Here is a 25,200-nt window from a genome sequence, read left to right on the forward strand (position 1 = left end):
CGTTCCTATTACTCCCCTCCTCCCCCAAGAAGATAAGGACTTGAATCTGCCCCGTTTGAGAACGGGGCAGGCGGGGGATGGAAGCCAACCTCCAGCCACGTAATCCACACCGGCGTTGTCACCAGGTTCTCCTGAAACTCAGGATTTGTGGAGGGTGTGCGAGACTCACAGTGCAGGCCAAACAAACACATGCCCGGGACTCTTTACCCTCCCCCAACGACGCCCCGTAGTCTCACCTCTGAACATTTGCATGGGCTGTTCCTCTGCCAGGAATCCCAACCACCACTCCGCTGGGTGAACTGTTCCTCTTCAACGCAGCTCAGCCCTCACCTCCTCCGTGAGGCCTCCCAGGACTGCCCGCTTCCAGCACGGCACCAAAGTCCCACCCTCCCTCCTCTACGTTCCCCCAGCATCTCGAACCTACCTTATCCTGGCATCTGACACGTTGTGTTCTGTCTTGACTGACGTCCTTGTGCTGGTATCCCCACAAGGACCGGAACCATGAAGGACTTCTCTCTACCGTCACCATTAGGGGCACATTACCTGGAGGACAGTGACAAATGTTCCCTGAATTAAATCCACAGTTAGGGCGATGCCTCAACGTTCGCAATGACAGAAATGAGCCCATTGACAGATGTGTGACAAGCTCATAGAGGGCTGTGTCTCTGTCCCTCAGGCTCTGTCTAGCGCAGGATCCTTGTCTGTCATGCGGGCCATCCTGCGCCCACTAGGCGTCAGTAGCAAACACCCAGGCAACAACCAAAAATGCCTCCAGACGTTGCCCAGTGTCCCCAGAGGGGACGGAATTGCGACCCCTCCCCCCCAACTGAGAAATGCTCATCTAGGCGACCTTATAAATGACCTTCAAAGAGCAACAACTTTAAGATTCAAAGGAGATGTTATCCAATCACCGGGAGACACCCATCGGTGGTGACCCGGGACAGTCCCAGGCAATTCGAGACAATCACATGACCCCACCCCCCTGTAAAACATCTCAGAGAGCAAACCCAGGCCACAGAGGCTGACCTTGGAAAAGTAAAGCCACCCTCCTCTTTTCTGCTCGTGATTTTGCCCGTAACCAGAATACCCCTGCCTAAAAATAAGCTATTTCTAAGCATCAGAGCAGGTGAACACATCACCTGCCTGTCTTTTCCAGCCCACCTACCACTGTTTCATTCTGACAAATGGAAACACTCATGAACTCAGAGAAATAGAAGTGAATTGTTTCCGATCCCTCAGGCCAGACCAGAGAAGCCTGAGTCGAGAAGCCTATGAGGAATTTATTCTAACAAGATTTTTTTTTTTTTAACTGCAGAGCTGGTAAGAAAGGCAAAGCTGGGCTTTTAATCCAGGAACCTATTAACCTAAAAGATAAATATGTTTTCTCCTTTTATATAAACAAGAGAAAGTTATTTTCTCACAACCCTGGAGGCCCAGACACAGGCAGGTGGGTTTCTCCTGGAGCCTTCCTCCTCAGCAGATGGCCACATTCTCCCTGTGTCTTCACCTGATCTTTTCTCTGTGAGTGTGCATCCCCGGTCTCTCTTTCCGTGTCCAGATTTCTTCTTTATTCTTCAGTGCGGCTCAGCTCTCACTCCCTCCGTGATGCCTCCCAGGACTGCCTGTTTCCATCACAGCACTGAAGTCAGGCGCTCCCTCCTCGGGCCCTGTCTTCAAACAATCACATTCTGAAGGACATCAACTTAATAAACTAACTATGAGGGGGGACACAGTATGGCCCATACCAGTGTCCTATTGACATATGTCATGTGCAAGTCCTTCTACTATATAATAAAGTTATAAATACATGATACGAATATGTCCTGAATATGTCATTTTTGATATATGACTATATCGTGTGCATAGATATTTTTAGCCTATTAATAAAGTATGTTAAATTATGCCATTCCTTTGCTTAACATCCTTCAGTGCCTTTCCACTAACTTCAAATAAAAATCTTTTTTTTAATGTTTTTTATTTCTGAGAGAGACAGAGAGACAGAGAGACGGTGTGAGCAGGGAAGGGGCAGAGAGAGAGGGAGACACAGAAGCCCAAGCAGGCTCCAGGCTCTGAGCTGTCAGCACAGAGCCCGACACAGGGCTCAAACCCATCAACTGTAAGATCATGACCTGAGCCACAGCTGGTCGCTCAGCTGACTGAGCCCCCCCAGGCGCCCCTATTATGAGTTCTGTCTACACTATTTCTAGATCTGGTTTACATACATAATATATGGAAGGAGATGATTACATTCATCCATAGAAAGAAATAGACATACGTGTAACCCAACTGTTAACGAATTTCCTTAAGTCCAGTCTCAACATTATTCTTCATCCAAAGGGAATGCAACGCCAATTCTAAAAGTCTTGAAAAATAAGTCAGTCTTTCCGGAAGTCTCCAGGAGGCAGCGGAGGAAGTGGATAGCATCACATAAGACCTACCTAACTTGCTGAGTTTCCTCTTTGAGGACTGACCCACCTCTCTCCACTCCTCCTCCCTCAAAATCCCATCAGCCTCCTCTTTGCTCTCACCCCAACTTTTATATCATTTTCTCCGAAGGCCGGAAGTGTCCTTTCTTATCCAAATCAGCTTAACCTCTCTTGGTCCATCCAGTTCTTCCCCCAAGTTTCCCCATATTTGGTACAAAAAAAGGGTCCAGGGCCAAAACCACAAAGTCTGTCTCAGAAGGGAAAAAGGGAGAGACAGTGAGAATCTCTATTTCATCTGCCCCTTGTGTACGTGACTGTGCGTGCACACATATACACGTGTGCACGCATGGTAGGTGTGGGGAAGGGACTGAGGCATTTTTTTAAGACTCTCATTTTTCTGTTTTTCAGGTCCCACTGCAGTTGCCTTTATTTCATACTCTTCTCTTGGAAACATCATAAATGCAACATTTTTTGAAGAGGCAAAGGACAAAGACCGAGTTTACCTGAACTCTCAGGTAGTGAGTGCCGCCATCGGACCCAAAAGGAATACATCTCTCTCCAAGTCTGTGATTCTGAATTTTCAGCACGTGAAGGTGGGTCAGAGCTGCGCTTTGAGCGTTCTTAGGTTGGACATGGACCCAACAATGTGCATTTCCTCCCCAGTCTGTGCTTCTGGAACGTGCTGTTTGATACTGTGACCAGGGGCCTCAAGTAGCTATGGAGCCCTTGAAATGTGGTGGGTTCAAATTGAGACTTTGAAGATGTAGTGTTTCTAGATTTACACTCAGTATTTCCAGATTTTGAGCCATCATAAGAAAAACACCATGCAGAGTAACTCATGAATAATTTTTAAGGGGCTCCTGGCTGATTCAGTCCGTGGAGCATGTGCCTCTTGATCTCAGGGTTGTGAGTTTGAACCCCACATTCAGGGTAGAGATGACCTGAGCCATGAGATGAGCCTGATGCAGGGCTTGAACCCACAAATTGCGAGATCATGACCTGAGCTGAAGTCAGACACTTAACCGACTGAGCCACCCAGGAGCCTCTCTCTGCCCAAAGTTTTGTTTATTTTTTTAAATATTTATTTATTTTTGAGAGAGAGAGAGACAGAGTATGAATGGGAGAAGGGCAGAGAGAGGGGGAGACACAGAATCTGAAACACACTTCAGGCTCTGAGCTGGCAGCACAGAGCCTGACGCGAGACTCGAACCCATGGACCATGAGAACATGACCTGAGCCGAAGTCAGACACTTAACTGACTAAGCCACCCAGGCGCCCCTCTGCCCAAACTTTTAAAGGAAGCAGGATCCAGGGGCACCTGTGTGGCTTAGTCAGTTAAGTATCTGACTCTTGAGCTCAGCTCAGGTCTTGATCTCGGGGTTGTGGGTTTAAGCCCTATATTAGGCTCCACACTGGGTGTTAAGTCTACTTAAAAAGGAAGTGGGGAGGGGCGCCTGGGTGGCTCAGTCGGTTAAGTGGCTGACTTCGGCTCAGGTCATGATCTCACAGTTCATGGGTTTGAGCTCCACATCGGGCTCTGTGCTGACAGCTCAGAGCCTGGAGCCTGTTTCAGATTCTGTGCCTCCCTCTTTCTCTGACCTTCCCCTGCTCATGCTGTCTGTCTCTCAGAAATTTAAAAAAAAAATTAACAAAAAGAAAGTAAGAGTTGAAAGAAATCTCGCCATTTGCAACAACATGGATGTATCTTGAGGGCATTATACTAAGTAAAATAAGTCAGAGAAAGACAAATATTCTATGATCTCACTGATTCACAGAATCTTAAAAAAACGCTGAGCTCATAGACACACAGAGACTGTACTTTTGGTTACCAGGGGTGGGGAATGGGAGAAATACATGCAGGAAATCAAAGGTACAAACTTCCAGTTACCAGAAGAATAACTTCAGAGGACATAATATACATCATCGTGGCTCCAGTTAACCAAACTATGCTGCATATTTGAAAGCTGCTAAGAGAGTAGATTTTAAGTCCTCACTACAAAGTAAAAATTGCAACTACGTGAGACAGTGAATATTAACTTTACTTTGTAATGTATGCATAGATCAAATAATTATGTTGAATACCTTACACTTACATAATTTCTATGTCAATTATGTCTCAAGAAAGCTGGAAAAATAAATAAAATTATTTTTTACTTTTAAAGAAAATCAGAACTGAGGGGCAGAAAGTGGGGATGTGCAGGTTTTCTCTATCTGAGGCACAAAATCTAAGTGTGGAAGTTTTTATATATGGCATGGGGCAGCAGGAGTGGAGCAAGAAATCTGGAGATGGTCTAGTGGAAAGGAGATATACCCCCCCCCCAAACAGGAGAGCATGTGGCTCATTGCCTTGGCCCCATGAAGTGAGGCTCTGGAAACCCTTAGGACAAAAAGAAGAGGTTGAAGGCTGATTCCATTCTCTGTCTCCGGGAGACACTTCTTTCCTAAACTTCCCCTCTCATTGCATGAGTAATTATTGCTTTGTAAGGCGCCAGGGACAGAATTGGTGTGAAGAAATCAGGAAAATTTGCCTTAGTGAGTGTTTAAGAGAAAACTCATGAGCCACAGATATTTTATTTTATTTATTTTATTTTAAAGTTTATATATTTATTCTGAGAGAAGGAGAAAGGGAGAAAGGGAGTTGGGTAGGGGCAGAGAGAGAGGGACAGAGAGAATCCCAAGCAGGCTCTGCATTGTCAGCATGGAGCCCAACGTGGGGCTCAAACTCACCAACTGCGAGATCATGACCCGAGATCCAGAGTCAAACATTTAACCAACTGAGCCATCCAGGCACCCCTATTTTATTTACTTCTTTTTTTTTTTTTTGTCTGACTTCCCTGGTGGCAGATTTTTTTTTAATATTGACTTATTTTTGAGAGAGAGACAGAGACATAGAGTGCAAGCAAGGGAGGGGCAGAGAGAGAGAGGGAGACACAGAATCTGAAGCAGGCTCCAGGCTCCGAGCTGTCAGCACAGAGCCCGACGCGGGGCTTGAACCCACGAACCGTGAGATCATGACCTGAGCCGAAGTCAGACGCCCAACGGACTGAACCCAGGTGCTCCCCTGGTGGCAGGTAAAGCCCTGAAACCAACGACATCCTGTAAAATTCTGGCTCCCAGAGAGCCTGGATCGTGTTTCATGTTATGTGGACTCGCAATAGAGCTGGGACTACGGGAGCAGGTGTCCTGGCAGCCATCCTCTTCAGTTAAAATAAAAATCCCCGAGTCATTGGAAAACAGTGTGGAGGTTCCTCAAAAAATTAACACTAGAACTCCCCTAGGACCCAGCAATAGCACTGCTAGGAATTTACCCAAGGGATACAGGAGTGCTGATGCACAGGGGCACAAGTACCCCAATGCTCATAGCAGCACTCTCAACAATTGCTAAAACATGGAAAGAGCCTAAGTGTCCATCAACGGACGAATGGATCAAGAAGATGTGGTTCATCTACACAATGGAATACTACATGGCAATGAGAAGGAATGAAATCTGGCCATGTGTAGCAACATGGATGGACCTTGAGGGTGTTATGCTGAGCGAAATAAGTCAGGCAGAGAAGGACAGATACCATATGTTTGCACGTATAGGAGGATTAGGAGGAACTTGACGGAAGACCGTGGGGGAGAAGAAGGTGGGAAATGTGGGGGAGAGGGAGAGAGGCAAACCATGAGAGACTCTTGAATGCTGAGAACAAACTGAGGGCTGACAGGGGAGAGGGGGAGGGGAAGGGGAATGATGGGCATGGAGGAGGGCACTTGTGGGGATGAGCACTGGGTGTTATATGGAAACCAACTTGACAATAAACTTTTTTTATAAAAATCCCTGAGTCACTTCTGAGCCATGTGTCTATTCTCTTGGCCCCCGGTGTAGACTGACGCTACATTGGGGGTTGTGCCCCCCAAGGAAGAACATCATGAGCCCCTTTTACTTTCAGACGAAGCTCAGTAGCGAAACGGCGGTCTGCGTCTACTGGAAAAGCACGAAGGAGGGCGGCCAGTGGTCCAGCGACGGCTGCTTCCTGGTCCAAGCAAACCAAAGTCACACCATATGCCGCTCCACCCACCTGTCCAGTTTTGCTGTCCTCATGGCCCTAACCAACCAGGTACAACGTGTGCCCCTAATTCCTCCAGCTAGACCTGTGGGGGCCCCTCAGGGGGGATGATAAATACGCTTAAAAAATGGGAAAAATAGGGGCGCCTGGGTGGCTCTGTCGGTTAAGCGTCCGACTTCAACTCAAGTCGTGATCTTATGGTTGGTTCAATCCCCGCGTCAGGCTGTGTGCTGACAGCTCAGAGCCTGGAGCCTGCTTCACATTCTGTGTCTCCCTCTCTCTCTGCCCCTCCCCTGCTCATGCTCTGTCTCTCTCTCTCAAAAATAAATATTTTTTTAAAAAATTAATGGGAAAAATAAACTCAAGTGATTGAAGTAAGCGATTGCAGCACAGAAAGGTCAGGGTGGCGTCTCCAAGAATTCAGTGTTTGAGCTGAAATCTGAATATTGAGTCTGTGGTGCTGTTATGTGGGCGAGCCTCAAAAACATCGCACTGAATGAAAGAGGTCAGACACAAAGGGCTGCCTGTTGTCATGATCCCACACCAAGAAGTGGGGGTAAGTGCTTTGTGGGCATAGGGATTTCATTAGGGGCTGGTGAGAATGTCTTGGTCCTAGACACAGGCAGTGGGTGCATAGCACTGAGAATGTGCCGAACGCCACTGAATTGTATGCTTTAAATGGTTAATTTTATATTGTTTGGATCTTACCTCAATTTAAAAAAAAAAAAGGCTAGTAGGAAAAGTCCTCGGAAAAAAGCATCCCAGAAGAGCTGTGTGTATGTGTAAAGTTCCTGAAGAGACAGCAAACGTAGTGTCTTCCAGAAAGAAGTGCGGCTGAAGCAGAGTGAACGACGGACAAGTGGGAGATGATGATGGGAGCAGAGAAAATGTGTCAGACCCCCCAAGGCCATGGGCAGAATTTAGATTTCATTTGAGCCGCAGTGGGAAGGCAATGGAGGGTCTGCCTCAGAGATGCTGCGTATTATATCACTATAACATTCCTCTGGCTCCCAGCTTGGCAATGGACGGTGACACAGCAATGGTGGGCTCGCAGAGAGAGGACGGTGGCCAGGATTTGGGCGGCAGGAGTAGAGGTGGTGAAAGAAAGTCAGACTGGACACATGTTCCCAAGGCGGGGGCAGAGGAGTCACCAATAACGTAGGCTGGGTGACAGTCCCCAGGAAGTCCTGATCCCAGCCCTCCTCTCAGAGATGGAGGTAGTACCCCCAGAATAATGCCTGGTGGGAATCTCTGACCTCTCCTACTTACAGACGGCAGAAGGCAAGGTAAAATAGGTTTGAAAACATAAAAGATGTCTTTCATCCATCATGACATCTATGAGTTGGACAGAGTTCACTTACTTTCAGTTCTATATAATATCCTCCTGCATGGCTGTTCTAGAACTGAGTTATCCATTCTAGTAGTTAATGCATCCTGAGGCTTTCCCCACTGGGGGCCATTAAAAGCAATGCTTTTCTGGGATGAGACATAGGAAATCCCATGTGGGATCCTCCACAGGGATGAGGAAGCAACATACTCCAGATGGTGAAGCCCCTGTAATAGTTTTCTGAGTGAAGGGGTGGAGCAGAATGTGGCCTCATCTATTCAGAGTTTAAAAACAGACACAACTTGGGGCTCCTGGGTGGCTCAGTCAGGTAAGCATCTGAATTCGGCTCAGGTCATGATCTCACGATGAGATCGAGCCCCACGTCGGGCTCTGTGCTGACAGCTCAGAGCCTGAAGCTTGCTTTGGATTCTGTGTCTCCTACTCTCTCTGCACGCCCTTCTCAAAAATAAATAAACATTTTTTTAAAGTTTTTAAACCAGAAATAACTAGGGCACCTGGGTGGCTTAGTCCGTTCATCATCCAACTCTTGATTTTAGCTCCCATCATGATATTGTGGTTTGTGAGTTCAAGCCCCACATCAGGCTCTGCACTGGCAGTGCTTGGGAGTCTCTCTCTCTCTCTGTCCCCTCCACCTCCTCCTCTCCTGCTTGCACTCTCTCTCAATATAAATAAACTTCAAAAATCTAAAAACAGAGACACCTGGGTGGCTCAGTCAGTTGAGCACCTGACTTCAGCTCATGTCATGTCATGGTTTGTGGGTTCAAGCCCTGAGTCAGGCTCTGTGCTGACACCTTGCTCAGAGCCTGGAGCCTGCTTCAAATTCTGTCTCCTCTCTCTGCCCCTCACCCATTCATGCTCTGTCTCTCTGTCTCTCAATAATGAATAAATGTAACAAAAAATTTTTTAAAATAAAAAAATAGAGGCGTCTGGGTGGCTTAGTTGGTTAAGTGTTTGACTTCAGCTCAGGTCATGATCTCACAGCTTTTGAGTTCAAGCCCCGCGTTGGGCTCTGTGCCGACAGCTAGCTCAGAGCCTGGAGCCTGGTTCAGATTCTGTGGCTTCCTCTCTCTCTGCCCCTCCCCTGCTCATGCTCTGTCTCCCCCTCTCAAAGATAAAGATTTAAAAGAATTTAAAGAAAAGAAAATAAGCAAATAAATTAAAAAATCTAAAAGCAGACACAACTAAACCATATTCTCAGGAGTTGCATCCTTAGGTGGTAAAACTATAAAAATAAGCAGGAATTGTTTATCATAAAAGGATCATGGTTACCTCCGGGGGAGAAGGTGGTTTGCAATTGTAAAGAGCTTCTGGAATAATGTGTACAGGCCAGTTGAAGATCTCACCAATCATTTAATAATTATGAGTCATATGATACATTTATGTGTGTGCTCTTTTCTATGTGTGTTATATTTCACAATTTTTTAAGGTTAAAAAAACAAAGGATTAAAAAGTTCTATAAAGTGATGTTGAAATAAGTGAAGATCCCCCTATGATTATAAGAGACGGCAACTATCATTTCCCACTGTGAGTCTTGCCGAGTCTGCATGACTCACCAGACTCCTGGCTTCTGTCTTTAAGGAGACGCATCCCCAAGAGCTGAATTATACAGATGTCTTAGTTTGGAATCTCCTGTAAGCAGAGCCGGAGACAAAAATTTGAGGGCAACTAGTTTCTCTGGGAGGCGACCCCAAGACACATGAGTAGGACAGTAGGGAGGTGAGACAGAAGAGAAGGAAGCCACTAAAGAGAAAGTTGCTGGGGTCCCCCAGGTGGCTCGGTCAATTAAACATCGGTTCGATTTTTGCTCAGGTCATGATCTCAGGGTCGTGAGACCGAATCCCACTAGACAGACAGCCTACTTAGAATTCTCTCTCTCCCTCTCCCTGTGCTCCTTCCTTCCCTCTAAAGGAGAGAGAAAGAGAGAGAGAGAGAGAGAATTACCAACCTGGACAAGTGGGACTCAATCCCATTGGGTACTTCCGAGAGATATAGAACGTGCTTCTCAGAGCCTTCCCACATAAAGGTGTGGGAGCTGGGATATTTATCGACCAATGCTATAATTTCTATTGTTTGAGGGCAGCTTTAAGAGGCATTAACATCACGGTACTTGTGACCCCTCTGGCATGTTCCAAGCATGCTCATGTAGCAGAAGAAATAGTCTCAGGCAGGGTCACTGGATTTCACAGAAAGCAGCCGAAGGGCAGGCACCAGAGAGTGGGAAGCACCTCTGCTACCCAGGGCTTCCTTCATCCCTTGGTGCACGATGTAGCCTAGCATCCATTTCAATGTGGATCTGCTGTATAACAGAGAGCCTATGGTTAATACAGTCTTCTTCGCTTGAAAACTTATCAGGAGAGTAGATCTCGTGTTGTTTCTTACCACAGAAAGAAGAAAGCAAGGGGACACAAGATCTTGGGGGTGATGGATATGTTTATTACCTTGACTGCGGTGACGGCATCATAGATCTGTGCCTATGCCCAAACTCATCAAAATGTTTGCATTCAATATGTGCAATATTTTGTATGTTAGGCACCTCAGTAAAGCTGGGAAGAAAAAGACTTAGTCTGGCAGACACTTCTTAAACTCTCCATCATCTGGCTTCATGCCTATGTTTGGGATGCCACATTCTAAAGGTGGGGGGGAATTAATCCTGAAGACTGACTGTGATGTCCTCCTCGATGGGTCCCAGGAGGAGGATCCCGTGCTGGTCGTGATCACCTACGTGGGGCTGGTCCTTTCTCTGCTGTGTCTCCTCCTGGCAGCCCTCACCTTCCTGCTGTGCAAAGCCATCCAGAACATCAGCACCTCGCTGCACCTGCAGCTCTCAGTCTGCCTCTTCCTGGCCCACCTGCTCTTCCTCACGGCCATCAACCAGACCAAGATCAAGGTACTGACACTGACACAGAAGACCCCCGCCCCCAACCATGGGGTGCTCAGTTCATGGAGCCATTATTGCACTGATACCTTAATACAATATCCTTGGGCCCCAGGAGGTTGGAGAGGTAATAGTCTATTTAGACAATCTTCTCTCAACAGCTCCACCTTATATATAAGAGTTCTCCCTGATGGCAAGGTATGGGAGAGGTCCTGGGGCCACCCTCCTCCCCAGCAGTCCCTCCTGGTGACTCCTTTCTCCTCCCCCAGGTGCTGTGCGCCATCATCGCGGGTGCCTTACACTATCTCTACCTGGCCTCCTTCACCTGGATGCTGTTGGAGGGTCTCCACCTCTTCCTCACTGCACGCAACCTGACGGTGGTCAACTACTCCAGCGTGAACAGGTTCATGAAGAGGCTCATGTTCCCTGTGGGCTATGGAGTCCCGGCTCTAATTGTGGCCATTTCTGCTGCAACCAGACCTTACCTTTATGGAACACCTACTCGGTGAGCTCACCTCTCAGCCTGTTCTGTGGACAGTTTTGAGGGCAGTGTTAACAATGCTGATTCGGATATGCATGTCGAACACACTCTCCTTTCCCCTTGGCTAGAACAGCTCTAACCTTCTTCCTGGTGAGACTGAGAAAGATGACAATAAGAGTGTGGAAGGTTCTGGAAGGAGGGCATTTTGTGGTTAGGCCCCAGCTTCATCCTTCCCGTAATTGGGACCTCGAGTCCTCAGGTCTCAGTCATTAGTGAAATAGGGATAATGGTTGTCCCTGAAGCCCCACCCTCACACTGCTGGTCTAAAACCTCAACAGGACATTGTAAAATGTTTGATGTCAGGTTAACATGCGGTAGTGAGCAATCAAAGCCTTCGTGTCATCAGCTGCCCTTCTCAGGTGATGTTGGAAAAGTGTTAGGGAAAGGTGTTTGTTTCATGCGCTTTCTCTGATCTCTCTTTGTGCCCCTTTTCCCATTGTTCCCAGCTGCTGGCTCGACCTGAAGCAGGGATTCATCTGGAGTTTCCTTGGCCCTGTCTGCGTGATTATCTGTGTGAGTTTGACTGTTGGCTCCAATGTTCCTGACCGAAGGAGAAGTGCCAGTCGTGCTGGGTGCAAGATAAGACAAGGGACATACACGTCCCCGTTGTATGAACTGCTATTTCCACTGGCCCCCAATTCAATCCCACATGCAGGGAGGGTAGGAATTGTGTGCCGCTTATAGTGGATACAGTGCATGATTTAACTTGCATTCTGCATGGTCTGTGTCATTCCCGCAGGTAAATTTAGTATTTTTTCTCCTGACCCTTTGGATTTTGAAAAGGAAACTCTCCTCTCTCAATAGTGAAGTGTCAACCATCCACAATATAAGGTAAGGTGGGGTAAGTGGTATTCTCTGACCCCTCTTTCTTCAACTCACCTCCCACGGGTCCCCTCTACATATCCACACACACATACACCCCACAACTGAGCTTCAGGACCTAGCAAGGCCACTGCATCTCCCAGTGTCACAATTCGTGAGAAGCTGTATCAGCTGTAGTACAAGCTATGCTTTGGTAACAAAAAGACCCCAAGAAAGGAGTGAAATTTTCATGTCAGAGTCCGCAGGTGAGCAGTCCAGGGCTAGTGGGGAACTTCTGGCCCACAGAGTCATCCAAACACTCAAGTCCTTTCTATTTCTGTTGTTCCACAGTCCCTAGGATGTTGTCTTTGCCAGTATCCCATCCATGGGAAGAAGTTGCACTTGCCCAGAATCTCAATGGCTAGACTTTGATCACATGGTGACAACTACCTTCAAGGCAGGCTGGGAAATGTAGTCTCTAACTGGTTAGCCATGTGTCCTTGATAACAACTCATAAAGGAAAGGGCTCCAACACAAAAATGAAGAAAAGATGGAGGGAGGGGTGGAAGCAGCAATCTCTGCCACATAACACAAGATACAAGAGGTTTGGGAAGGATTTAGACTAAAATATGTATTTTCTATAATACTATTTCAGGGGCACCTGGGTGGCTCAGTTGGCTAAGCGACCTACTTTGGCTCAGGTCATGATCTCACGGTTCGTGGGTTCGAGCCCCACGTTGGGCTCTGTGCTGACAGCTCAGAGCCTGGAGCCTGTTTCAGATTCTGTGTCTCCCTCTCTCTCTGACTCTCCCCTGCTCACGCTGTCTCTCTCTCTCTCCTAGAAATAAATAAAAATATTTTTTTAAAAAAATAAATAAGCTATAAAAAAATTATAATACTATTTCAAAACATTTTGGGCTGAGGGTACTTTCTCATTTTTTTCCCCATTTTACGTGAACATGTAATTTGTTGTTGTTTTCACTGTAATCACAAAAAGAGCACATTTGTTAAAATTCTTTTCAAAAGTGTTTAAAATATATAAAGTAAAACTCGAAGTGGCTAACTCCCCCCTTTCTCCGCTACTTCCACCTCCCAGGGAAGCCAGAGGTAACAAACTGTATGATACGGAAAATATTTTCCCCAGAACCTTTTTCCGTGCACTTTCTGTAGAACAGATAGGCACACAGCAACTATAAAAATTGTTCTCCAGCTAGCTTTCCTCAGTTATATATTACTGTATTTTTAAATTAGGAATATATGCATGCATAAGTAAGGTGACTATCACACCCTAGTTTGCCTGAGACAGTCCCAGTTTATGCCTGCTGACCCACTGTAAGTGTTCACTAGCACCACTTTTATCTCAAAATCCTCCCTGGCTGAATAATAAATTATATGACACTTCATCTATCAATGGTATAGAGAGAGATAAAGAGCACCCAGGGTTTTTTTTTTATGTTTATCTATTTTTGAGAGACAGAGACAGAACACAAGCAAGGTAGGGGTGATGCAGAGGGAGAGGGAGACCCAGAATCTGAAAAAGAAAAGCACCCCATTTTAGAATGCCCTATGGAGGAACTAGTTTTGTTCTATGTACTGTCCTAAATAGTTTACATAGGTGAGAGTCCCGTTTAAGCTTGCCAGCAACCCTGTGAAATAGGGCTATTACAAAGATGAGGGAACTGAGTTACAGAAAGATAAAGTCACCTGCCCCGGGTCACAAGGCTGGCTAGTTCTGCCTTAGATTTGAACCCAGCCAGTCTAGCTCAAGAGTCCTCACCAGTAACAACTACACAACCATTATTATTAGCTTTGTCCATTATTAGCTTTGTCACAGCATTGTATATGACTCCCCTCAGGATGCTGACATTCAAAGCGACGGCTCAGCTCTTCATCCTGGGCTGCACGTGGTGTCTGGGCCTCCTGCAGGTGGGGTCAGCCACCCACGTCATGGCGTACCTCTTCACCATCATCAACAGCCTACAGGGCATCTTCATCTTCCTGGTCTACTGCCTTCTCAGCCAGCAGGTGAACACCAACCCCTTTTTTTATTGTCGTAATGTTAGGACATATTTGGAAGTATGTTGTGTAATGAACATTTGAATCATTTAAATCTATGTTCTCTAAATTTTCATATAAGCTGCAAGCCATGTGTAAACACTATCTATATTCTCTCTGCTCTAAGATGTTATTGATTATAAGATACATGAATTTATTAACAGCTGTCAGAAAGTATATAATTGCTACATCAAGCAAATATGTTTTTCTTCTTTTCCCGTTTGTAATAGTCAGCTACTGCTGTGTAACAAATGACCTCAAAAATCTCCATAGCTGAAACACAAATGTTTACTTTTCTCATTCTCAAGTCTGAAGATTGATTGAGGTTCAGCTGATCTTGTCTGGACTCAGCTTGGCTTGGTTTCAGGACGCAGATCATGTTCAGGTCTTCTCTTTGAGACTCATTCTGAGGCTTAGCGGAAAGGGAGCAGCTCCCTAGGATACATTCTTCTCATGACAATGGCAAAATCACGAGAAGACAAGCCCTACTAGACAAGACCATCTCAAGCCTTGTGGGCCTGCTTGAATCACTTCCACTGATATTCCCTTGGCCAAAGAAAGTCATTCGTCCAAGCCCAAAGTCAAGGGAACAGAACCCTCCACCCACCATGAGGCTAAGACGGAGTATATATAATACTATGACAGAGGAGTGAATAATTGAAATCTATAATGCAATCCACCACACCACTTAAACACATGAATTCTTAAACACATTTCCATGTGACGGTATAGTTTCCATACTAATAGGTTTTAATAGTTCTATGATGGCATTAAATAACAAGCTACTTTTTCCAACGTGTTGTTATGAACATTTTAAAACACATAAAAAGGTTAAAACAATTATGCAAGGAACACATATATACCAATCACTTCAATGATCTTTGTGCTATATTTGTTTTATCACATTGCCTATCCACATATCCATCCTTCCACCCATTCTTTTAGCGGTAACCACTATTCTACTTTCTGGCTCAATTAATTAGACTATTAAAAAGACCCCCTGTATGTGGAACCATACAATATTTGTCCTTTTGTTCCCGGCTAATTTCACTCAGCAGAATGCCATCAAGGTTCATCCATGTTGTAGCTTGTGTCAGAATACCGTTCCTTTTTAAGGCTCAATGAACAATATTTCATTGTACATATATGCCACATGTTGTAGGAAAAGTTTTTTTAATAATGCCTTTATTCTCTTCCTGACTCACTGGCTTTTCTATTCACCCACCAATGTTAACAAAAACAACTCCAGTATTTTCCTTGATATTCCAGGTCCGAAAATGGTTCAGAGAGATCATGACATCTAAACCTGAGTCTGAAACCTACACGCTTTCCACCAAGTCTGGCACAAACTCAAGACCCAGTGAAGTAAGAGGACTTGTGATTTATTCTAATGTTTCCTCCCTTGATACCCAAACCCCCCTCTCCGTGTCTTAGTATGAGCTCCCTTCCCTGGAAGGTATGACAAAGAGCTCTTTTCCTGATGACCTGGTTTGCATTTCTCATTCTTACTATAATGTTCCTCAGTGACTCTTCCGCGATCACTGACAATGCTTAACCTGGCTTCTGTATATATTGTTGTCATACAAATGAGTAAGAGTAGGGGCGCCTGGGTGGCTTAGTCGGTTAAGCGTCCTACTTCGGCTCAGGTCATGATCTCACAGTTTGTGGGTTCGAGCCCCGCGTCGGGCTCTGTGCTGACAGCTAGCTCAGAGCCTGGAGCCTGTTTCAGTCTGTGACTCCCTCTCTCTCTGACCCTCCCCTGCTCACGCTGTCTCTCTCTCTCTCTCTCTCCTAGAAATAAAAAAAAATGAGTAAGAGTAAAACATATCACCAGCACCACTACCATCTAATGTAGAATCCTTTGTGGAGGGGAGAGGGGGACATACAATCACAGACATAGCACAGTGGTCATCATCCTCAAATCCCGCTCTCCTGTAGACAGGTGGATGTAACCCCAGTGGTGTTGACAGATACCTGGAAAGGGCTCCAGAGAGGGACCTCATCCCAGCTGCTCTACATAATTATAGGAGAGGAGCACATGGAATAATGGGACCTTCCAGGGGGAGGAAATGGTCCTGTTAGAAAGAGGACCTCCGTGGAACCTGATTGCTGGTATTCATCTGTTCTTCCCTTGATTTAACTCAGACTCAATGCACCAAGGAATGAGCCTCTGGCACTACCTTGGACCCCTCTACAGTTGTCCTTTATGTGTCTTTTAGGAGAAATGAGAGAACATACTTCTCCAAGAAGATATGCCCCTAGATAAGCAAGAAGGGCTCCAAAACTCATAATCCAAAATGTTTCCTAATCTCATTTGTATACTCCCACGTGTCCACCCACCACATCTGCTAGCCAAGGAGCTTTCGAATGTGTTGTTTTTTAAATAAGCAGAATTGAGGGGCACCTGGATGGCTTAGTCGGTTAAGCGTCCGACTTTCGCTTAGGTCATGATCTCGCGGGTCGTGGGTTCGAGCCCCGCGTCGGGCTCTGTGCTGACTGCCAGCTCAGAGCCTGGAGCCTGTTTCAGTCTGTGACTCCCTCTCTCTCTGACCCTCCCCTGCTCACGCTGTCTCTCTCTCTCTCCTAGAAATAAATAAAATAAAACATTAAAAAAATTTAAATAAGCAGAATTGAGACACATGGTTTTGCACATTCTTTGAACTAATCTGTGATATTCTCAGCACTGGAAATATTGCGCCACTAATGAAACATCTATCCCTAACTGGAAAGCAGGAAGGGGAATTTATTCTAAATCTTTACAAAAGGGCCAAAAGGAAAACAGGACCAGGAAAAAAAAAGTCTTAAACAAATGCCACTACTGCCAGCTGCACAGTGATTCCAGTGGGTGAAGCTAGGGCTGACGAATTCACAGGACATGCTCAGCTGAGGAGGGAAAATGAAGCATGGTGGAAAACTGATTCTGTGATTTAATTCCTCTGATAAAACTTTGTTCCATCCCCAGAATTTTACCTAGAAAGAGTGCATTTGCTTTGTTTGACATCTTTATGTTTCTGTTACCATGTTTCCTACGTATTCCTATGGCCAGGACTTTATTAACTCAAAACTATGTGTAAAACTAGTAATAAAAATGTATAGGCTGTTCCCTCCACCTGATTTAAAAAACAAAGAAAAAGAAAAAACTCTTAGGGCAAGTCAAGTGATCAGGAAAAAAAACAAAAAACAAAAAACTATGAGTATTAGGTTTAAATCATTCCCAATAAGAGTAAAATTGTAAAAAGGGCTGACTGCTGGCTGCGACCGTTAAAAGACTTCCTAGATAATCCAGAATAATTCCCAAAGTTTCCAGCATTCCAGTAACTGGCTTCCCACAATAAAGAAACAAATTTTTTTATTATTGTTATGTAACATTGTGGAAATTGAATAAGATGTGTGTATCTTTGAAAGGGGAATATATGGATTAGCTCCCTGTAGGAAATACATTCACTTTAATTGAAAGAATCTCTTAAGATTTTATTTTTCTAGGCACAGAGTATGATTAAAAAGCAAAAAAAAAAAAAAAAAATTCAGGGTGCCTGAGTGGCTCAGTCAGTTGAGTATCTGACTCTTGATTTTGGCTCTGGTCATGACCCCAGAGTCATGGGTTTGAGCACTGTGCTGAGCATGGAGCTTGCTTAAGGTTCTCTCTCTCTCTCTCTCTCTCTCTCTCTCTCTCTCTCTCTCTCCCCCCCCCTTCCCTCTCTCAAAATAAATAAATAAACATTTTTTAAAACTAAAAAAAAACAATTCTTCATTTGGGATTTTTAAGAAGTTCTCCCATTTTTAAAAAAATTAAGTTTAATGTTTATTTTTGAGAGAGAGACAGAGCATAAGTGGGAGAGGGGCAGAAGGAGACACAGAATCCGAGGCAGGCTCCAGGCTCTGGGCTGTCAGCACAGAATCCAGCACAGGCTGGAACTCACAGACCATGAGATCATGGCCTGACCTGAATTTCAGATGCTTAACCGACTGAGCCACCCAGGCGCCCCAAGAAGTTCTCCCATTTAAGCTGAAGAAGGCCACACCTGTCCTAAGATTCCAAAATGCTAGATGATCACCCCTGTCATCCTCGCCTGCTGGATGGAGCTCTTGTCACCAGGGACTTGCTAACAGGCTCCGAAAAAGCCACAATAACCCCGCTTTTGACCAGTTCGATCCAGTTCAGACCCTCCAGATGACCTCAATATCATTTCCATCCAACTGTAATAACAAAAGCACACCTACCAGCACTATGACAGATCCAACTGTGTCCCCAGGAGGGAAGAAAAGAGGTGGTGCTTTGATTCTTAGAAGCCTCTTCCCCCTCGCCTAAAACCCCCCCACATCAGCTTGCTTATCAGCCCCTTAATCAGCCTAACCCCATAAAGCCCTGACCATGGAGCCTAATCAGGGAGAAGGTGCCTTTAGAACATGAGCTTCCCAGGGCGCCTGGGTGGCTCAGTCAGTTGAGTGTCTGAATCTTGATTTCTGCTCAGGTCATGATCCCAGGGTCATGGTGTCATGGGATTGAGCCCCATTTTGGGCTCTGTCTGAGCGTGAAGTCTGCCTATTTGACAAATGGTATTGAGTAGGGAAAGAACCTACCACTTCAGTAACACTCTCTGCCTTTAATCCACTTCTGCTCTTTCTGTTTTATTGGTGGTGGTGGTGGTGGTGGTGGTGGTTTGTTCTGTTTCATCCTCCCATCTATCTTTAATCTAAACATCTTCTGTTGGGGGGTTGCTTTTCCAGATGAACTGAAGAGAAAATATTCAAACTAGAACCTTCAACTCCACATAGAAAGTCACACCCATGGATTTGGCTGACGTTGTGAAGAACAAAGCTGAAGACGAGCGGAATCATTACCTATGACATCCTTGGAGAGGAAATGTTTAGCCTTTACTTCCTTAAGTGTTTGGTCTGCATAATGGGCTCCCAGTAAATGTGTGTTGCATCGGATTTCTCTTCACTATCATGGGCTGAGTCAGTGCTTGTCTCTAGGTACCCAAATCATGACCATCGCAAATACTCCCTTGACATTTTGTAAACAAGGAAGCCCCTTTAAAGGCTTTTCCTCAAGTTCTTACACTCATTCTTCCTAACCTTGCTCTTTAAACTCATCCAGTCCTTCAGACCATCAGTTTCTTCCAAACCATCAGCTTTACCTCCTTTCTTATCCAGGCTAAATCTCATGGTCAACCGTGTCAGATGATTTTCTCCCATAATCTCAACACCTTACTCTCTCATTCTGATTCCATAATTACCTTGGAAAACCTTGATCCAGGACCAGTCCAACAATGGCAGTCATTACAGATTGCTTACTAAGCAGCCATTGCCATATCATATGCTCCTTGTCAGCAGAACCTTGGTTATTTGCAGATTTGGGACAGCCATGTGCCTGGACATAGGAAGCCAGTTAATATTGGTCTAAGCCCAGTTATTCTCAACTGGAGGTGATTCCCTCCCCCCCACCCATAGGGACATTTGACAAAATCTGGAGACATTTTTTGTTGTCATGACTGGGGAAAGGCAGGGGAATGCTACTGGCATGTATGTGGTAAAGGGCAGAGATGCTGTAAACATCCCATAATAAACAAGATAGCCCCTACATACACACAACAAAGGATTATCAATCTCTAAATGCCAGTAGTGCTGAGGTCAAGAAACCTCAATCTAAACTAACCATAGTGATTGATTTAGGATGGGTGCATTTGGACCATTTCTAGGCAATGAGATATAAGAAACATCTACTAGAAAATACTTTTTCTCCTTGATAGAAACAAGACGAATTCAAGGACAGCCTGCCCATGACTTTCCGGTTTGGGCTGCTATACAATAATACGATGCTTGGAGAGAAGGTGCCATGTAAATACTGAGGATGTAGAAAGATGGAAATAATCCGGGCTTTTATGACATTGTTGAGTTGCTGAACCAAACCTTGGACTTCCTCCTCTGTGAAACAAATAAGACCCTATTGCTAAGCCACATTGGGTCAAGTAATGTTATTTGTAGTCCAAATAATCCTTCCTTATGAACAAACCACATCTCAACCACTTCTCTATCAGGGCAGTGAGATCCCAGAATCACTTATCTTGGAGTCATTTCAGATAGATGCTTTCTGACATAAACAAGACTCTCCATGCTACCCGGAACTTGTTCTTCCCATATCTAGTCAACGTCCCCCCATGAAAAGTTGTATCTTTCACTTCCTTCCTCAGTCTCCCCACCTTTCTCCTTACATGAGGCAGAAGACCTTGTCTACTACTTCACAGAGATAATAAACACCAGCTGAGGGAAACTACCCCAACTTCCTGACATCCTTTACAAATACATCCACATCCATACCTTCCCCCATTATTCCACAACAGCAAAGGGATCTGTCCTCTTGTTTAAGACTAACCCCTCCCTCTGTGCTTTGCTCATCCCCTCCTGCCTCTTTGGGTACTTTTCTCCACTGATATCTCCTCCCTCTGTCTTGAGTCTTCTATCTCTCTGACATCCTCTCTCCTGATTCTTTCCCAGTGGTATTTAAATATACTAAAGGGGCACCTGGGTGGTTCAGTCAGTTAAGCATCCAACTGTTGGTTTCATCTCAGGTCATGATCTCTCAGCTTGTGAGTTCGAGCCCCATATCAGGCTCTGTGCTGACAGTGTGAAATCTGCTTGGAATTCTCTCTCTCTCTCTCTCTCTCTCTCTCTCTCTCTCTCCCTCTTTCTCTCTGCCCCCCCAAAATAAATAAATAAACTAAAAATAGGTCAGCAAACTTTTTCTGCCAATGGCCAAATAACAAGTATTTCAGACTTTTCAGGATCTGTGTGTGTGTGTTTCTTAGAAATATAAAAACCATTTCTAGCTCACTGGCCATACAAAAAAACAGGCTGCACCACTCAGGATTTGAACTACCTCTCCCCAAGCTATAGTTTGCTGGCCCCTGTGCTAAAGGAAGAGAAATGGTTGATTCTAGGAAAATGGCCACTTGTACATTTCTCAATTCCTCTCCATCCCCCACACTAATACATCTGCATATATCTGCTTCTTTAAACCCAAAGTCTGCTGGGACCAATGGCAGCTGGGTAGAGATGAGGGTGGTATCTTGGGGGGAAACCCCAAAGGGAGATCTGGGGTTGAAATATCTCCCCCATGCACCAGGTGGAGAGTCCCAAGATAAGCTGAAGAACACTCTAGGTGGAAAATCAGACACCGTCCATCCCAGGAAGAGTCTGGCCCACAGGGGTCCATGGACCTCCTGGGATAGGCCAGCATCACTCCCGTGTGTGTGTGTGTGTGTGTGTGTGTGTGTGTGTGTGTGTGTTCTTCCAAGAGTTCTGAATCTAGAAGGAAGCAGAGACTGGGAAGCAAGGAGGGTCTCTGCATACCTGCCTGTGCACATGCACCTCTTGGAGTGGAGAACCCATCTCCTCTCATCACTTGGGGAACTGTCCCTACTTCGAGTTCTCAACCCCCATGTCTGAGCCCCAAGAAGAAATGACAACACAGAGAGGTCCCAGCAGCTGGACAGGGGACACAGCCCAATGTAACTGACACCCATCAAGTAGGCCTGCTGGAGTGTAGACAGACAACTTAAAACAAGACTAATTCCAGTAAGAATTGAACACAATAAAATAAGAATGTAAGGAGATTCAAGTACAGCACCAAAATGCTCTTTGGAACTGAATAAAAATGGGCTAAATAAGAAGAGAAATGTTTCTGGATGAATTAGAGAAGAGTATGGTCACTATCAACAGCCAAATTAGTGGCTTGGAAGACCCTATGGAAGAAATATCTCAAAGCACAGATAAAAATGCCAAAAGATGAAAATTGTGAAGGAAAAAAATTAGTCTGGGAGACCCAGGAGATCTGACATGGGAATGATAGTGGGTTTTGGAAGAGTAGGGTGGAGGCATTTGAGTCCCTTCTACATAAAAAAAAAAAAATCCTCTCTGCTGCAATATCTTCTCTCCACTCAACATTCTAGAAAAGCTGTTTACGCTCTGTTATCCCCACTTCCTGCCGCCCCCTCACTGCTCAACCACTGTAGTCTGATTTCTGCGTCCTACACACCCAGGAATGGCTCAATGTCCCAAACGCTTCCTCTGTGCTGAGGATGGAGGCTTCTCAATCTTTTCTCACTTGACCTTTGGGTCACATTTAATTGCACTGGACTTCTTTTCTTCATTTTTTAATAATCAAGTATTTTAATTCTGTCCAGCTTTATTGAGGTATGACTGACAGATAAAAATTGTACATGATGGTTTGATCTACATATGCCTTACCCCCTTTTCTCCTTAAGCTTTCTCTTCTTGGTATCTCTGGTACCATACAAGCCTCCTATAAGAATAGTCAACACATCCCAGTTTGCCCAGGACTTTTCTTGCTTTAGCACTGAGAACCCCACATCCCAGGAGCCCCTTCCCCCCAGGCAAGCCAGAACCACATCACAGGCTGGTCTTCTGTCCCAGAGAGTCTCAATTTGAATTCCCTCAAGAGCAAATGCTGAGACAAGGATTCAGGTGTAAGTAGTTTATTTGGGAAGTGATCCCAGGAAACACCAACAGGAATGTGAAGACGTGAGTCAGAGAAAGAAAGGCAGCCAGTCCAAGCTATGTTCAAAGATGCGTTATCAAGCAGACTACCCCTGTAGGCAATGGAAGCTGAATCCCAGTGGGGACCTCAGGGTGAGATGAGATCAACCTCATATCATCTGGGGGGTGAAGGGCTGACATACTGTACACCAAGTCCAGGCTTTGGTTGAGACCCTTCCAGACAGCATTTCCCTGCTGGCACCCTTCACCTGCCATGTGCCAGACCAGGAGGACTCTGGTGGCAGCTGCTGGCCATTAGACGTCACTGAAAATGTGGGGATCAAGGATATACGTAGGGCATGACCACATCTGCTATACATGAGTCCATTCTTGAACTTCAGCAGGAATTCATGAAACACCTAAATTTAAATGTGCTCAAGGGGGCTTGGCTACCTCAGTCAGCAGAACACATGACTCTTGATGCCCAAGTTGTGGGTTTAAGCTTCACGTCGAGTGTAGAGTTACTTAGAATTTTTATTTAAATCATAGATAGATAGATAGATAGATAGATAGATAGATAGATAGATAGATAGATAGATAGATAGATAGATAAAGTGTTCAGGGGTGCTTGGATGGCATAGTCAGTTGAGTGTCTGACTCTTGATCTCAGCTCAGGTCATGATCTCGCAGTTCATGGGTTCAAGCCCCACATTAGGCTCTGCACTGATGGCGCAGAGCCTGCTTGGGATTCTGTCTCTTCTTCTCTCTGCCCCTCCCCTGCTTGTGATCTCTCTCTCTCTCCCTCTCTTCTCTCTCAGTAAATAAATAAACTTAAAAATTTTTAAATAAAAACAAATAAATGTGTTCATACGCTTTTTTTTTTCTTCCTCAGCTGTAGGTAACAATAACTCCATCTTTCCCGTTCCTTTAGTTGAAAATTTTGGAGTAATTCTTTACTATTCTCTTTCCTTCACACCCACGTTCACTCTGTCAGCAAATCCCATTAGCTCTAGCTTCAAAATAGATTCATTTTCTTCCTACCTGGTCCCCTTCCTCTCATCCACATTATCATAATAGCCCCAGGAGAGCCACACAGATTACTATCAACAGACCCAGAACTCAATTCCTAGTCTCCTACCTCAGCCCAAAATGTCTGTTCCACCACACCACACTATTCCCTTTCCGTAAGTTCCAGCTTAGACCAAAGCTACAAGCTTGGGGTCGTCAGGGATAATTCAAGTTCACAGACAGCCCCTTGAAAGGTGGCAGGTGCTGCAGAAGGAGATTAACCATTGGAGGCACAGACTGAGTCCAACTATCTAGCTGTGCCGCTAGATGAGAATGGACAAACCTCAGTTTCCCCAGCTATAAAATGGGGCTCGTAATTGTTCCAACTTCACACTAAGATTCAGTGAGAGCAGCCGTACCTATCTAGCACACAATACATGCTTGAGAAACTGTGCCTTTGTTATTTTTACCTACCAAGAATGCCCAGCCTTTGCTCCCTGATGCCCAAAGTAGTAAAGGGGACCTCCTTCACACTTATCTCTCTAGGTAAACTTAGACAATCATGAGAGATGTGGGAGGGAGATAGGTTTGAGCTAGCTCCACTGTGGAACACCCCCAGCATGACCCAAAGATGTGACCACAGCCCCGGGTTCTCCATTTATCAACATATTGGAAGAAGCTGACATTTCCTCTTCTGAGATGCACGAACTTCCCCTGACCCCAGACAAACAGTCATTTGGGCCAGTGGCCCCCTGGGTGGAGGGCTTGGAACAGGATACCGACCCACTCTGCAGTCTATGGGCTGTACAGGGGGGCTGGTTTCAGTACTGGTGACTTGGGGACAGTGTAGAGGCAGCAGAAGACACGTACAGAGGGGAACAGGAAGTGAAGTGAACGCTAACCTCCCCCGCTGCCCCTCTGCTCAGAGCCATAATCACCTGCTCTCAGTCAACACAAGGATTCCGCTATTCATCAAGGGTAGTTGTTGATCAAGAAACTGATCAGTCTGGAGAATGCCTACCTGCCTTTGGATACAATTCAGGAATTGTCCAAAGGGATGGCCGTGTTGTGTCGTGTTCAGCAGGGGGCAGCACCAGCCTCCCCAGAGGGTGTTTCTGATTGTCATAATCACTGGACTGAACACCAGTCCATCAGAGGCTAATACGGCTGACTTGCGTCTCCCCCAAAATTCACGTGTTCAAGTCCCAACCCCCAGTACGTCAGAATGTGACTGTATTTTTCGAGGTAGGGTCTTTGAAGAGGTAATTCATGAAAACGAAGTCATTACAACGGGCCCTAGTCCAATGTGGCCTACATCTCTATAGTCGGTTGAGCGTCCGACTTTCGCTTAGGTCATGATCTCGCAGTTCGTGGGTTCGAGCCCCGCGTCGGGCCCTGTGCTGACTGCCAGCTCAGAGCCTGGAGCCTGTTTCAGTCTGTGTCTCCCTCTCTCTCTGACCCTCCCCTGCTCACGCTGTCTCTCTCTCTCTCCTAGAAATAAATAAAACATTAAAAAAAAAAAAAAGAAGAAGGGATTTGGACACAGACACACACAAGGAGAAGTCCATGTGGAGACACGCGGAGAAGAGGACCAGACA

At 45.5% G+C, this 25,200-nt stretch overlaps 1 protein-coding gene across 2 annotated transcripts in view; it reads left to right on the forward strand.

Annotated features, from left to right (window-relative positions):
- ADGRE3 (adhesion G protein-coupled receptor E3) overlaps positions 1 to 19,040 on the forward strand; it is a 46,545-nt gene extending 27,505 nt beyond the window's left edge. For both annotated transcript variants that reach the window (XM_077765461.1, XM_077765468.1), the window contains exons 8-16: positions 2,835 to 3,019; positions 6,359 to 6,526; positions 10,513 to 10,710; positions 10,968 to 11,203; positions 11,686 to 11,752; positions 11,979 to 12,070; positions 13,897 to 14,065; positions 15,365 to 15,460; positions 18,824 to 19,040. In XM_077765461.1, the coding sequence (XP_077621587.1) occupies positions 2,835 to 3,019; positions 6,359 to 6,526; positions 10,513 to 10,710; positions 10,968 to 11,203; positions 11,686 to 11,752; positions 11,979 to 12,070; positions 13,897 to 14,065; positions 15,365 to 15,460; positions 18,824 to 18,832 (1,220 nt within the window). In that variant the 3' untranslated portion in view covers positions 18,833 to 19,040. The remainder of the gene's footprint in view (positions 1 to 2,834; positions 3,020 to 6,358; positions 6,527 to 10,512; positions 10,711 to 10,967; positions 11,204 to 11,685; positions 11,753 to 11,978; positions 12,071 to 13,896; positions 14,066 to 15,364; positions 15,461 to 18,823) is intronic.
- Positions 19,041 to 25,200: the final 6,160 nt, after the last annotated feature.

The sequence above is a fragment of the Crocuta crocuta genome, unplaced genomic scaffold (assembly GCF_008692635.1).
Source record: "Crocuta crocuta isolate KB4526 unplaced genomic scaffold, BGI_CrCroc_1.0 scaffold693, whole genome shotgun sequence".
Taxonomy (NCBI): Eukaryota; Metazoa; Chordata; class Mammalia; order Carnivora; family Hyaenidae; genus Crocuta; species Crocuta crocuta.